We start from the raw sequence: 15983 nt of genomic DNA on the forward strand, positions 1-15983 counted from the left end.
TTCATGTAAAATTTTTATTTCAAATACTGACAAAAAAAATCTCTTCTCTGCACTTCTTCCACACAATCAAGACATTCTCTGTACAATTTTTGTTTTAAGCGATCATTTAATTATCAGGTGTGTTTCCTCTTTGTCAGTAACTTTTTTCCCTCTTTGTCTCAAACAATCATCTTTTGACTCGACATGTAAACCCTACTGACGGGAAGCAAGGGTCACCCCCGCAATCCCTGACTTGTTCTTTGGGATGGGGGGGTTGGGGAGAGAGAGGGAGGGGGGGGGGGGGATGTTTGATAAAATCTTTTAACAATACAAGGAGCTTTTACACAGGAAAATGACAAAACAAACACTTGAGAAATGTTGTCATTTGAAGAGGTTATGCTGGCAGAGCAAGACAATTTGACAACCTGTTGTCATACAGGTTTTCCGTCAGATTTACATTCGGGCGTAGGCTTATCTTGGCGGTGATATAGTGGTCGAGGGTACCGTCCACCCACGATGCTCTGCAACAAACGCACGCGCGCACGTCCAGAGGACAGCCGCACGCTTTCACCGTCGGCGTCACTCAATATTACGCCAGAGCGGCAGAACACGGGCTCCCCCCGATGGCCGAAGAGCGAACAGCAGGCAGGCCGGTTTTCTCTTTCTTCACAGCTGAGGTGCTGGCTCACTTCCCCAGCGGCAACGCCGACGGGGCGCAACCGAAACAACCGGTCTGGGAGTGAAAAACAAAGCAGGTCGCCAGACAGGAAGCCACTCTTTCTTCGTGAAATATGAAAAGCTGTGAGAAAATGAACCGAATTCAAATGACTTCCAATTTGGGGGGGGGGGGGAGCGAGTGGGAGGGCGACGGGGGATCTGGGCTGTGGGAACGAGGTCTGTTTGTCGCTCTACTTGCCGGTGGACAGGTACCCTCGTTGGGGCCACGCAGACGATTGGCTCGTTTGTCAGTTACAGCTATCTAATGAGCAGCACGTTCACTTATTTATATTTATACATACATGGTCTCGCGGTCTCCTGAAATCTGGCCGGCAGCAACGGTAGTGTTCGTTCTGCTGGTGAGACCGGTGCAGCAGAAATTGAATTAAAAAAAAAAAAAAAAAAAAAAAAAGGAGATAGAATTTAAAATATAAATAATGAAGAAAGCAAAGAGAAATAAAGAAAGCAAAACACAAAACCGACAGAAGAAGTGTTTTCATACACACAATAGGAGCGAGAGAGTGTTTAAAGAGGATCCATAACAATTTCAAAGACAAAAACAATCCAAATAAATACACGTCTATGTACAAAACTCGGCTGGGACTGGGGCAGATTATCTCACGGCGTCATACAAAAAAGAAAGAAGCTTTGAGGTGGAGAAATATGCGCCCAAGAGAAGAGCACTGGGCAGGTGCAGGCCCACGACAGCGGCTAAACGCAAAATGAATATTCTCGCTTCTTTTAACCCTACCCTGCCAGTTACTACGGCAACGGTCTCAGCGACAGGTGCTGACGGAGAGCAGTCGTCGTGACCCCTTGATGCAAAATTCACCCCAACAACGCATCATCTGGGGTGGGCTCCCCGCGGGCTGCATATCGTCGGTGCGCTCCTCCGAACCCCCCAGATAAAGGGGTTACCGGCCTCCAGCACGCTTCGGTGCACGGCGAGTTTCTCCCGACCGTAAAAAAAAAGCGACTGGCCATCGAGCCCCCCGGCGAACAGGAAGCGCGTTCCGCGCGAGTGGAGTCGGCGCGCACGCCGACGCCTTCGCCTGCGCCGCAGCGTCATTCTGTCTCCTGCCTCTGCGCAGTCACAATCCCGCCACCGTACGGGCCACCTCCGCCAGGCTACGCTAACACGAATTAGCCCTAAAAGCGTTTGTACGCGGAAGGCGTTAGGCAGGCGATTACAGACCCGCAAGGCATTGTGGGAGGTGTGTTTAATCTGCTCCCCCAGGGTCACATTTGGCCTGTAGAAGTAGCTTACCCTGCTCTTTCTGCACCCCAAACACAACACTTAAGTGCCTACCTACATCTTGCCACTTGACAAACCTCCATTACACTAAATGATAATTATAATGCCTATGTGATATGACCTGGTCATTTTCCAATTCATCCCCAATACACAAAGACTGACCCCTCTCCAAAAAGAGGGTATCTGCAATAAAAATGTCAACAAAAAATTATAATAAAAAATACCCTGGAGTGCTTAATATGCAAGACATACGGATCCAAGACCTACAATCAACATATAAATGTCTTGCACCACAACGTACACCATTTTTCCCCAAACTGTGGTTTTTCATTGACCATTTGGACTAAATTAGAAACTAAGTGGGAGGTGCGCCCTTTCCACGTACGCTGACCTGACCAGACCCCCCCCGACCCAACACAACTCAAGAAGAACTCGCCTCATTACGAGATTAGCTCGGCCACCAGAAAGCCAGATAGGGAGCGGGGATTACCCAGCTGAGGCTTTGCCCCCGGCGGATAAGGCTGCTGACATTAGCCCATTAGCTGTCTTGGGGAGGGAAGCGAAGCGGGGGCTGGCTGGCGTCAGTAGCCTACACCAGTCACATCCGTAACACCAGTCACATCCGTAACACCAGTCACATCTGCAACGGCAGTCCCATCAGTAACGCGTCACATCCGTAATACCAGTCACACCCGTAACACCAGTCACATCCGTAACAACAGTCACATCCGCAACGGCAGTCACATCAGTAACGCGTCACATCCGTAACACCAGTCACATCCGTAACAACAGTCACATCCGCAACGGCAGTCACATCAGTAACGCACCACATCCGTATTACCAGTCACATCTGTAACGGCAGTCACATCAGTAACGCGTCACATCCGTAATACCAGTCACATCTGTAACGGCAGTCACATCAGTAACGCGTCACATCCGTAATACCAGTCACATCTGCAATGGCAGTCACATCAGTAACGCACCACATCCGTAACACCAGTCACATCCATAACACCTGTCACATCCACTCTCCTACTCGCCCTAAAACCTGACCCAGATTAGCAAGGTCTGCCACCATCTTGTTTTTTTTTTTCTTCTTCTTCTTCTTGCAAAAACATCCCGCTGTCCTCAATCGGACTCCTGCGTTCTTACGTTTCTTTTCCCCGGGCGAGCTCGAGAACCAGCGTCACAGCGCCACCTACTGCACGAGGGCGCAAATGGCACACAGGAGGGGATTAAGGGATCACGCGGAGTGCCGTTACCTAACGGTTAACTCTAGGGCATTTGCAGCGGCCTGATCCCGCTCATGAATCTGAGCAGAGGCCAGGGGGCCAGGGTGAGCCACAGGCCCCCAAACAGGTTCCTGGACCACCCATTTCCTTTTGGCTGAACCGGCACACCCAACTGAGAGACCGGGAAGATTTCTGACAATTCCGCACAGGATTGTTCTACAATGCTGGCCTCGTAAAAAAAATACAACAGCAAAGAGCACAAATTATGTCAGTTCACACTCTCACTCTCACACACACACACACACACACACAGAACCCTCTGCGTGACTTGCCCGAGACATTTGATCTATTGAACGGAACTGCAAATGAGACAGGCAGTTAAAAAAAAAAAAAAAATCTCACACAAGTTTCTCCCGTCCTGACGGCCCTGGAGTGTTACGTCTACGTGGCCTTTCAGAACAAAAACATAAATGCGAGTCGGAAAGTTGGAGGCTTCACACAGACCAAACAACAGAGAGCACGCAGACCAAACAGCCCGTCTGGGCTTCCACTCGCTCAACACACCTGGGGAGGTTCCGCTGCTCCCGTTCCCTTGCGTAACCACGGCAATTACACGTGATGTGCTTCCATCGCTCAAGTGTTGCCATCTCTACCGGTTTCTGGTAACAACCGACATCAAAAAAAAAGGAAAAAAAAAGGATCCCCAGTTTACCCATAGCAATAATATAAGCACTAATAAGAATGAATGCCACTTTGTCCCAGCCAATAAGATAACGGCAAGATACAGTTCTGTTTTGTCATTGCAGTTTTTTTTGTTTTGTTTGTTTTCTCATATGCAGCGATGTTGGGTACAGGGGTACATGTGGGGGGGGGGGGGGGGCAGGCTCGGGATGGGGGGGCAGGCTTGGGATGAGGGGGACAGGGGCGGGGCTGATGGACCCACCAGGTAAAAACTAAGGTGGAAGGATACCAGGAGAAATTAAGTGCCTTTTTAGAGCCGCTAACTACAGCCCACTACATCTGGAAAAAACACAGTAACTGCAAGCATGCACCTTGCTCAAAACAGAAAATAAAGCTTGTTAACGACCCAAATCGAGATGGACTCCTTGGGCAAACCCCCGACAAATAAGGACTGTTATTATTATTATTCAGATTTTTGAATTTCTTTGTTGCCCTTGCTCTAATCTTTGGCTTGTAAATGGCGGTCATCAAAAAGCTGGGTTTCCTCCCCAAGCGATCCAGTGATTATACGTCCCTAACCTTCAAATAGAGCACCCCCAGTTCACCCAACTGTCCCCAACGAGGAAGATTATTCCCCCCCTCCTTCACTGGTACATTATAGCACCACCTCCAATGCTGGGTGTCTGGAGAGCGAGCTGCACAAGCTGCCCCCAATAAAAAAAATAAAAATAAAAAAAAAACCCAAAATGAAGCGGGATGTCTAAGCGCAGCCTGGCGGGGGGTGGGGAGAACAGGGGGGGAAGGAGTAGATTTGGGCGGGGGGGGGGGTGGGGTGTGGGGTCGTTGCTAGGCGATGGTCGCGCGGCTCCCCCTAGCCCGCCAGCTTGCTGGTGACCAGCGAGGACTTCCTCTGTGGCAGGTCCTGCGGCGTAGGGATGTGGTCGCCCGTCACCAGGTTCTTGTCCGGGGCGGCCGACGGCAGCTGCTTCTTCATCTTGGCCTTGGCCATGTTGTAGTCGCCTGAGTCAAAGTACTTTTGCTGAGGGGTATGAGAGAGAGAGAGAGAGATAGGGAAGGAAGGAGAGAGAGAGACAGAGAGACAGAGAGAGAAGGAGAGAGAGAGAGAGAGAAGGAGAGAGAGAGAGAGAGAGAGAGAGAGAGAGAGAGAGAGAGAGTCAGGGGGTTGCTATGTGAGTGGGACAGGGGTGCACACGTGGCGCTCTCTCACCATTTCGGCTACTCATCGTGGGACAAACCCAGGTGTGAACCTACTGATAAGAGAAAGTAGCGCCATGAAACACAAAAATGGGCGGAGCTACCATGCCGTATCAGAGGCCCACAGATCTCAACCAATCATTGTGAAGAGACAGATCTTATGATCGCTTCAAACAAGCCGAAGATTGACAGCTCACTCTAGCTCCACAACTGAATGAGGTCGATGGAACCTCGGTCCCCCATGCTGGCTCTCCACATACCCCTTTCTGTAGCCTCTTCATCAGGAAGTCTGACCCCCCGGGCTTCTGTCCCAAGTTGGGGTACTTGGCTTTCAGCTTGGCCTCCTCCGACTTCAGTGGGTTAGAGTCCTTCTCCTGAGAGTCCTGAACGGAGAGGGTGGAGAGAAAAAAAAAACGAGAAAAAAAAAAAAAGACGTTATGAACTTTGAAAAGGCAACGGTGCCTATCTGATATGCAGAAGCTCAAATAAAACAAACAGATGGACATCGTTTGGAATGTCTGTATCCTAAATTATGACATCACAATGAGATATAAATCTTAAGAATCCTCAACTGACTGAGTGAATATTACTATAGCTTAACTTCACTTAACTTCATCTCCTTTAGTAACTCTATGAACCGGAGTTTAAATTGGGCTAATAACTAATAATCAAATCAGTAGTAAGTTAAGAAAACAATAACCGAACTAGGACTGCGTTAACTTTATTTCCTGTGGTGGCTTTCAGTACGATACGCGCCCTATCCTTCTCGGTGACCCGGTAGCTTGTGTCTGTTTTGCTAACTTTTCAATCACGTCCTGATCCTTCTTGATATCGAACGCTTTCGATTCCTTGCATCGCATTCTTCTCCTGTGGATCCCCGAGCAGAGAAAAAAATATGACGTGTCTGAACTCGCAGTGTTTTTAACGAGCTGGGGTGTGTGAACACATTCCATATCAATCTCAGCAGAAAGAGTCTTGCTGCAGGAAAAAAAAAAAAGTCTTGACTTTTCAACTCTGAACAAGCCCCGTGTTTTCACAAATCTGATTTAATCAAGGGTACGTGGAATCCCGACAGTCACGCAGAAGAAGGGCTTGAACCCACACACTGCTGCTGCTCCCCAAAGAGAGGACTGATTAGGGCAGGAAAATGGGACAGGAGTCTGGATTCAATCTGCATTAGTCCTGAACATTAGCCTGGATTTAACTCGCATTAGTCCTGAACATTAGCCTGGATTCAACCCGCATTAGTCCTGAACATTAGCCTGGATTCAATCCACATTAGTCCTGAACATTAGCCTGGATTCAATCTGCATTAGTCCTGAACATTAGCTTGGATTTAACTCGCATTAGTCCTGAACATTAGCCTGGATTCAATCCGCATTAGTCCTGAACATTAGCCTGGATTCAGTCCACATTAGTCCTGAACATTAGTCTGGATTTAGTCCACATTAGTCCTGAACATTAGCCTGGATTCAGTCCACATTAGTCCTGAACATTAGCCTGGATTCAATCCACATTAGTCCTGAACATTAGCCTGGATTCAATCTGCATTAGTCCTGAACATTAGCTTGGATTTAACTCGCATTAGTCCTGAACATTAGCCTGGATTCAATCCGCATTAGTCCTGAACATTAGCCTGGATTCAATCCGCATTCATCCTGAACATTAGCCTGGATTCAACACGCATTAGACCTGAACATTAGCCTGGATTCATGGACTCGTTCAGCATTAGTCTGGATTCAATCAGTATTAACTTAACTTTTGCCTTAAAAACACAACAGGTGCTAATGTTTCAATCACAGCAAAAACAGTATGGACACACAAGGCCTATTTTTTAACAAAACAATAAAAAGTAAAGAGTTTTTCATTTCATTTTCATGTGTTTTTCATTAATCTTGAGCGAATCCTTCAGAAAAAATCTGCTTGCTGTTAATTAGGTCATAAACTAAATGAACCAAATTAATTTTTAAAAAACTAAGGAGAATGCGACGTCCGTTGCGAATGACCCTCGTCACTCCCGTTCGCCACCGTTCGGCACACGGCACGGTCGTGGAGGCCGACTGCAGCACATTTCCGTTTTTTATCGAGTTGCACCAAATCGCCGTGCATTTGAATCACTGAATCCTTCTCAGGTTACAGGCAATGTCATCCGTATCATACAGTCATGCTACGGTCACTGTTTCGACCCGAAGAGTCAGTTTCGCTCCCGTGATTAAATACTTCTTGGAATAATGAGTGAGGCTCATGTTTTACAAAGCACAGCAACAAAAGACTCTCGATTCTCAGGCCCGGCCCCTGCTCTTGTACCACTGACCGCAGTGCTTAACCTGCATTGCTTCAGTAAATACCCAGCTGCGCAAATGGATGCAGTGTAAATGCTGTGTTAAAAGTTGTGCAAGTCGCACTGGATAAGAGCATCCGTTAAATGCCTGTAATGTAGGCTAATGCAGGGCTCTATGCTAACGTTTTTGCCAAGGAGCACACAGAGAGAGAGAGAGAGAGGGAGAGGGAGATCCTGGCATGGCACAACAACGTGCCTTATGACTGACTCACCCCAACCAGAGGGGATTGATCTGCCTATACTTGTCCATCATACAGGAGCCGGCAGGTGAGAGGCTGAGAGCGCATGTGTGCTTTATCCTCCTTTACCTCTGACCCAAAATCCAGATGCAGGCTCCGCGTTGCACTATAAGAGCACAAAGCTCAGAGACGAGAGCAGGTCTGAAGAGCCTCTCGGGGATTACAGCCCACCAGCCTGCCACAGATCAAGCTATCTGATTGGATGAGGTGCAGGACTCTCCAGAGCTCATAAGTCTTTGCCTGGTATGGAGACTGAAAACAGACAGTAAATGGGATTTGAGCAAATTCTACAATCTGCAATGAGTGGGGCTGTGCAGTTCGTACACAATTCTTACTCACTGGACGCACAGTGCAGCAAAAAAAAAAAAATTTTTTTTATAAAAACATTTGATGAGCCTGGAGAATTCGTACACACCCCACTTACACAACCGCACCTCAGTCACTTAATAAATTATCTCTGAGCAGAAATATTTGACGCTTTGCCAAGGGAAAAATTTCCCCCAGGGACAGGAGAGGGGGAGTAGATGTGAACTGCTGACGAAAGACTTTTGTTGTTGTTTAACTTCTCTTTTTTCTTTCCCTCTTCCCTGAGTGCAAAGGTAGCTCAGGCGCACTGAAGGGTACGGCCATTCTAGAATCTCAAACCACAGGAAGGCGTTCTGGAACATTCCGAAACGTTTCTGGCATACGTGCGGCTTCGTCACATCTGACGGTCCTTGGGTTCCCACAGACCAGGCCTCAGCGCTACGAATCAAGCAATTCTGGGACCCTGGGGGGGGGGGGGGGGGGGGGGGCAGTGCTTCTCTGCTATCTGAACCCAAACGCAGCTCACGAGAAAGGACATCAGGTCACTTTTTTTTCCCTCTGAAACAGGAAGTCGTTTAATAAGCCGAGAATAAACTCTGGGCTGCGCGTTTGTCTTTCCTTGGCAGCGGCGCTCCTCCTGCGGCGCGCTGTTGACAGGATGTGGGCGCGGAGGAGGAGGAGGCTCCCGCCGCCGGACGGCCCGTTCCGATTTAAGAACGGAGCGCGAGCTCAAAGCCGACCCGTACGCCGGAGACGCGCCGCTCTCGCCCCGAAACCGACCGAGCGTGCGCTTTTAGCGAAACGCTTGCGATGAACCCCGACAAACTCCGCCCGCTTCTGCTCCCGCGGAGAGCCAAATGACGGAAAAGGGCAGGTGATTTGGTAAACCACCACTGCAACACACAAATGAGCACCAGGTCCCTTCTCTGCAGCACACAATTGAACATTATCTCAGCGAAGGCTCAAGTTCCTAACAGGGGTGCGCAGTTTGGGCAAGCACACTAGCCACCACCTACTGTGAATGTAGGCCTAAGCCAAAAACGTGGGCTAATTATTAATTGCTATACAACTATGCATGAACATTGCCCTTCATTTCCACTGTCATTGTCTTCATAGTGTAATATTTTGGCCATATAACTGTCAGTGGCATCACGTGACCTGCACGGTTTATTTTATATATACCAGTTTTCCCCACGGGTTAATATATTCCGAGCGCTGGAATGACTGGAGCCAGGGGACACTGTCATGGCCGCTGTAACACCCTGTGCCCACAATACCCACGTGGCATTGGGACAGTAGGGCTTCTTGAACCCACAAAGTGGGTGGAGCTATATAAGCAGAGTCACATTCTTGATGTGGGGTGAAATTTCTTGTTATTGGTTCATACCAGTGACTGACAGCTCAGTGTGTCCTTGCCCATTAAGGTAATCCACTCAGACATCAGTATTCAGCTCTGACAGCACCTGCCTCAGCCCGTCCTGACCAGACCAGGCCAGCGCCATTGATCCAGGTAACCTTCACAAAGCCCTCCGATGCCTGAATAATCGCTGAGACTCACAGCCAATCACCCCCCCCCCCCCCCCCAACACAGGTGCAAAATGCAGTCTACTGATGACTTCCTGGTCCTAATCTTTATTTTTTAACCAAAGCGAACAGCAGGAGCTGAGAAGAGAAAAAGATTCAGCATCCTAAAGTAAAACACCCCCTAATAATCCACCACAGGAGCTTCCCAGGTTTGGTGGCGTTGTAAAAAATAAAATAAATAAATATTAGCTGCTGTATTGAACCACAACGACGGGGAAATGACGACATTGAGCCGAGTCAGCCAAATGACTGCACTAAACCCGCTCTCTGAGATCGATTATTTAGCAATCCACGTGGTTCTGTGAATCCCGGACCAGTGGACTCCGTCACCTCTAGCAGAAACCGGAAAAATAAAAAGCATAGGGTATGACTCATTTTTTTCTCTACACACAGTAAAAACTGCACCAGATCCCGAGCAATCACGGCGCCGTGCCAAGAGCACCTTTAACGTTATCGTTTCATAGTTATTGCGAAAAAAGCCTGACATGAACGAATACAATCATTATGGGTCACCTACCAGGCTAACTGCTAATGTAAAAATATGACCTTGCAAGGAAGGGGGTCCAGAAAGGTACCTAATTGGTCATCAAGGATGCTTAAATGAGTACCCTCATGAGGACAGACAGAAAGGTGAGCCCTGAAAGAATATCATTTCATAGCAGCTATAGCTTAGAAATCACAATTTAACAAGGCTGTATATCCAATCATCACCCAGGATAGAAAGCTACATGTCTAGGTGTACATGTTGCGCCTCTCGCGTAATATCGGCTGGAGTCTGTGTTGTAATGTCTGACAGCTAAAACCGTCTTTCCAGTGACGCTATATGGCTGCGGTACCTGTACAGCAGACGCAACTTCGGCAATACAGCTTGCACTACGAAGTACTATTCAATGAAACCGCAGCTTTAAAGACAGTAACATTGGCTTAGTTAATACAGTCAGTGTGCAAACGAGTTGGTATAACCAGCTAGCTGCTGGATTCTGCGCTGAAGCTTGGTGCACTGTTTTATTGAGTACGTAGGCAATTAGCTCATGCTAAAACAATATTAACATTTGGCATTAGCTTTACCAACTACCAGCTTCTGATTTTTTATCATTTAACGCTACAACAGACGATTATAGCTAGCAAGTTAGCAAACTACAATATTTTTAACAACCAAAACCGGAAAGCACTTTGGAGTCAGAAAACAATATTGACCAATGGGGTAGAGGGGTTTGTTGGATTGCTGGACCCACACACCTATCAAAGTTGGGATAACCCGTGCAGAAGGCGGGACTTCCTTGTAGATCCCTTACGATCAAAACGTCGAACACGACATTCGAAAATTGTAGGCTGCATTTTTAAATATTCCTGCAATTAGTTTTTGCGTTTGTGCGGGCGGTTAGCTAGGTACCTTGTGAGACCAACGCTTAGCCATACTTATATACTTAAAGCATAAACCAATACAGCGAATGCAACAAAGTTAGCAGGTTGCTACAATTTCTACACATCATCCACAAAATCATCAAATATAACTTGCCTGTTTTTCCTCGCCAGACTCCAGATGAGCCTCCGACTCTTGGTTTTCTGACGACATGTTAGCACAATACAAAATAGTAACGCGCCTTTTTCTCGTCTGAAAAAGGGGGCTTTTACGTAATCACCCCACTCTCCTGCGCCCAGTTCGCCTCTATAATATTTCTATTCTTTTCCAAAATGGCGAATGACAACGGTGACATCATTGTGCGGGATCGCCAGGTTGGGAGAGACAAATACAGTGGCCAGTAAGAAACGAGAAACCATCTGTGCTAATAACCAATGAGAGATCAGTAAATCGACCCTACCGTATTATCGATCTGCTTGCGTCCAGTTGAATTGAATATTTTGAGGTTTTCTGGATTGTAGGCTACACCTCTTCCAATGAGTTTTGAGGCATTTGTTTGGGTCTGAGCATTTTAAACGTTTCTTTACATTTAGGTTTCATTCTGCTGCTGCTGCTGCTGCTGTCAGAAGTCATATGATTAACGAACACAAACGTGCCAGTTCCAGTGGCAGCTATACATGCCCAAGCAATAACGCTACCTCCACCACGAGGGGGTTCTTTGGATCATGAGCAGTGCCTTTCTTTTCCTACCATACTATTTTCCCTTTGCATCACTCTGGTGCAGATTAATACTCATCTCATCTGTCCATGAGAGAGAACTCAAAGGTAATTTTTTTTGTATGTACTTTTTTTTTTTTTTTTTTTTTTTTAGCAGACTAACCTTGCCACTCTGTTTTTGCAGCTTACCAGTGGTTTGCACTTTACGGTGAACCCTCTGGGGTTATGCTGGTGTAGTCTTCTGTTTATGGCATTCTTTGACACATCTATGCCTACATCCTGGTCAGTGTTCTTGATCTGTTTGACACCTGAAAATGGGTTTTTCTTCACAACTGAATGTATCCTTTGGTCATCCAATACAGTCTTCCGTGGTCTAACAGGTTGTTTGCTACTGCTGAGCTTACCAGTGCATTCTTGGTTCCTAGCAAAGTATCAGACAGTTGATTTTAATTGGCTAAAAATTGTTCTTTCTCTCTCCACCTTAATTGATGTGTGGTGAGCGTTCTGGCCCAAAATGGCTGCCGTGCATCACCCAGGTGGGTGCTACAAATTGGTGGAGGGTAAGGTGAGATCCCCCTCAACACTGTAAAGCACTTGGAGTATATAGAAAAGTGCTATACAAATTAATTGATTTATTCATTCCTTCATTTTGACACATCCAGTTTTTTGGCTATGTCTCTAGTCTATTTATTTGGATTTTTCAGGTTCATGATGGCCTGCTATACTGAAACTGACACTCATTTGGTCCTCATGTTGAGAAACAGCAACAGACTACAAATGCAAATTCCACACCTAGAATCAACTGTACACCTTTGGTTAGCTTTCTTGTGCCTGAACTAATGATGCAAACACACACAGCTGGCCAAGAACATCCAACTGTCCCATTAGTTTTGCTCACCTAAAATGGGGAGACTGTGTTCAAGCAATGGTCCTGTCCCGCCTGGACTACTGCAACTCGCTGCTGGCTGGTCTGCCAGCATCTGCCATCAGACCCCTGCAGCTCATCCAGAATGCTGCAGCGCGTCTGGTCTACAACCTCCCCAGACATTCCCATGTCACCCCCCTTCCCTGCTCACTGACCTCCACTGGCTGCCTGTTATGGCTCGCATCAAATTTAAGACTTTGGTTCTTGCATACCAGGCAGCTAAGGGGTCAGCACCAGGATACATCCAGAGGATCATCAGACCCTACACACCAGCCATATGATTAACGAACACAAACGTGCCAGTTCCAGTGGCAGCTATACATGCCCAAGCAATAACACTACCTCCACCACGAGGGGGTTCTTTGGATCATGAGCAGTGCCTTTCTTTTCCTACCATACTATTTTCCCTTTGCATCACTCTGGTGCAGATTAATACTCATCTGTAAATATGATTGTTTGTATGATTCTACAAATTCTGGACAATAAGTATAAGAAGAATTGACATCTTGTAATTATTCATATTCACCATTCTGAAGGAAATATGCATGAATTTTGTAAAGGCTGTGAATCAGTCGCTTACAACAAGCAAAGCATGGTTGTTCAAAAACGTCTAAATAGTGAAAAATCTGATAGAAGAAACATATACAAATAGCCAAATATTTCTCAAAGTAGATGGCATAAACATGATACCAGTACCTGTATTAATGTATTGTATTATTCTGCAAAAAACTTTCTTTTGGGAATTGGACCGAGGTTGTGAATGCGTCACTAAAATATGCCTCCTTAAAAGTACAGTTTTCAGTGATGAATAAAAATGTGGGGGGGGGATGTTTTAATTTTTTGGTGTATTTTATGGTGACAAATGACAAGCCTGACACCAAAGTTCAGTATTATGGACTAAACAGAAAAAACAGATGCTAAGAAACTTTGTCTCTTTCTTCTTCATGGCCTGTTGGGCAGGTAAAGAATAAACCAGACAAACATTATTACATTAAAGAATAGCCAGGTGCTAAGGAACACATTAATAGTTACTCATTGTACAGCTATATTGTATGGTGTACCAGTCATTTTTTTAAAAAATATCTACGTAACAGTGGCTTTGCTAATGATTACAGGGCTCAAGATGACTTCTTGGGAAACAAAAAAAAAAATCACATATAGAAGCCAAAACTGCATGTTTGCATTGTGTTTTGTCTCTTTGGCCTACATTAGTAATGATTATTGCAGTGACCGTTTGCATGAGGGTAGGCATAGTAAATAAAAAACATATGTCTCCCACGGGTAAAGTCATGAGTGAGGGAGAGGTGCAGAGGCTACATAACAGACTGTAAAATGGAAATAGAATGACTATGTTGATGACTGTTAAACCATGGCCACGGGATGCATGCCAAGGAAGGCGTCGTCTGTCACCTGTTCCGGTTTTGTCTGTTTATCCGGAATTCCCTTATTTTCAAAACTGAGAACCACACACCCCTATGTAATAACCAACACCATCCCATCTATTGAAGTATGGAATGTTTCCAATGTGGGTTGGGCCCACAATTGGGAAATTGTTTGTTCATTGACCTACCGCTTTTTGACGTGTTTTTCTTGTGTATGTATTTATTGTGATGATACTGCTATAGTATTCATGAGAACAAAATGTTCTTGTGTTCATGTAATATTCCACCTGATTGTCTCTTTACAAGATGCCAGCAGATTGTTCATTCTCCATTTTTCTTGAACCAAATTAAACAGACTATTTAAACCCAAATCCATATTAATCACAAATTGATAAACAAAAACACTTGACAATTAAATCCAGACCTAAACAGTTTGTTTATTATGTTTATTGTTTGTTTCATGATGTTCAGAATTCTGTTCACATAATAAGAAGAGATGAGTTCAGCATACACTTTTCACTGATACAACATTTTTCTTTCATTTATATGAACCCCAACAGTTAGTTCATTATTACGGCTCTTAAAAGGTATAAAACATTTAATGTATTGTTGATGTTGTTATGGTTTGTTTACATTTTGTGTCAGGGTAATCCTTGTTGATGTGGTGGCAACTGGGCATGCCAATGAAGCATATTTGAATTGAATTGAGTTATTCAAGCATCAAATGGCACACCTGGGTTCACAAGAGGCCTTTTGGAATGTTGCCGTCATTAAATGTTCTTATGTTCTTCTATTGTGATGCTATGGAGATCTAGAATGTGTCAGCAGGGGATTGGTCCTTATTACCCATTATAAGGGCAAGGACAATAATTTTTCAGATCTGGTCATAAGACCCATGACTCACACTCCTGCTGGTTCACACCCAACCTCACAACCTACAGCAACCAGCCAGATGAGACTGTTCACTCCACTACTAATCAAGCGGACTGAATTTAGTGTGGGCTTTATATTTTTGTATTTAATACAATTAAATACTTATAATTATGCAGAATCAAAGTTGAATTAGAGATCTACAGATTCAAATTTGTTATGTGCCCAGTAATGTATTGTGCAGTAGGAGGACAGAGGACTAAATGTACTCTAACTCTCTTGGTTACATTGCATTGTAAATACTGTGAATTGGAAATATGTTTACAAAAATCTAAATAAATAAATAAATAAATACTAGCAGAAGGACCAGTTGGTGCTGCTGTATGTTCTCTATGTCCAATATTGCATACACTGTAATGAGCTACCAATGTTTGAGGTGTTGGGACTGGGGAGGGTTTGTGGTTTTTTGGGTTAAGCAATGTCTGAACTGTAAAAAGCCAAAGCAAGTACAACTTTCCAACATTGCTGCCCTCTTGTGGATATGTAGAAGAATATCATACAAACCCTCATACACAGCCTACAGCAATGGTAACCAAGCCTGTTCCTGGAGATCTGCCGTCCTGCAGGATTTCACTCCAACTTTAACAAAGCACACTCATTCAAGAGCTAAAGGTCTGCATTGAGCTGCAAATTAGTAGAGTTAGGTGTGCCAAATTGTTGAAAACCTACAAGATGGTCGATCTCCAGGAACATGGTTGGTTACCACTGACCTACAGTATGTAAGCTATTGTCAACTTTGAGCATCTTTTTAAAAAATGAGTGATAAAATGAACAAGTACTAAACAGAAACTGCTCGAGGTCCATTGTTTTATTTATTATAATTTTTTTTATCATTAATGTTGCTAGTTTTGCAACATTTTAAGGTTTAGCCAAAAATAACCCTTTTTGAAAATAAAAGTTTATCCCACTCCCAAAGAAGACCTTCAAAGGCTTCTCTTTGTTTCATCGACTTGTACCATTTGGATTTTAAAATTATGATGGAAACACTGAGAAACAGCCACGTTATCAATCTAATATCCATCTATTCATTATCTATACCCACTTATCCTGGTCAGGGTCGCGGGGGGTGCTGGAGCCTATCCCAGCATGCATTGGGCAAGAGACAGGAATACACCCT

General features: G+C 45.2%; 1 protein-coding gene and 2 long non-coding RNA genes across 3 annotated transcripts in view; 1 reads left to right on the plus strand and 2 right to left on the minus strand.

Annotated features, from left to right (window-relative positions):
* LOC118233318 overlaps positions 1 to 15983 on the minus strand; it is a 21226-nt gene continuing 5243 nt past the window's right edge. Inside the window, exon 4 of the long non-coding RNA XR_004766512.1 lies at positions 1 to 2445. This is a non-coding gene — a long non-coding RNA (uncharacterized LOC118233318). The remainder of the gene's footprint in view (positions 2446 to 15983) is intronic.
* On the minus strand, positions 4657 to 11239 carry LOC118233317 (alpha-endosulfine-like). The gene is made up of 3 exons (XM_035428890.1): positions 11069 to 11239; positions 5340 to 5462; positions 4657 to 4903 (listed from the first exon to the last, which is right to left on the minus strand). Exons 1-3 carry the CDS (start codon positions 11123 to 11125, stop codon positions 4736 to 4738), a joined length of 348 nt encoding a protein of 115 aa, XP_035284781.1. The 5' UTR covers positions 11126 to 11239; the 3' UTR covers positions 4657 to 4735.
* LOC118233320 lies at positions 8623 to 12805 on the plus strand. The gene is made up of 3 exons (XR_004766516.1): positions 8623 to 8839; positions 9390 to 9475; positions 12770 to 12805. It is a non-coding gene; the product is annotated as an uncharacterized LOC118233320 (long non-coding RNA).

The sequence above is a fragment of the Anguilla anguilla genome, chromosome 8 (genome assembly GCF_013347855.1).
Source record: "Anguilla anguilla isolate fAngAng1 chromosome 8, fAngAng1.pri, whole genome shotgun sequence".
In the NCBI taxonomy this organism is placed as follows: Eukaryota; Metazoa; Chordata; class Actinopteri; order Anguilliformes; family Anguillidae; genus Anguilla; species Anguilla anguilla.

Coding starts and splice junctions, on each gene's coding strand:
- LOC118233317 (XM_035428890.1), bottom strand. CDS start 11,125: ATGTCGTCAGAAAACCAAGAGTCGGAGGCTCATCTGGAGTCTGGCGAG. Junction 5,463..11,068: donor AGTCTGGCGAGGAAAAACAG/GCAAGTTATATT, acceptor CTCTCCGTTCAG/GACTCTCAGGAGAAGGACTC. Junction 4,904..5,339: donor TGAAGAGGCTACAGAAAGGG/GTATGTGGAGAG, acceptor CATACCCCTCAG/CAAAAGTACTTTGACTCAGG.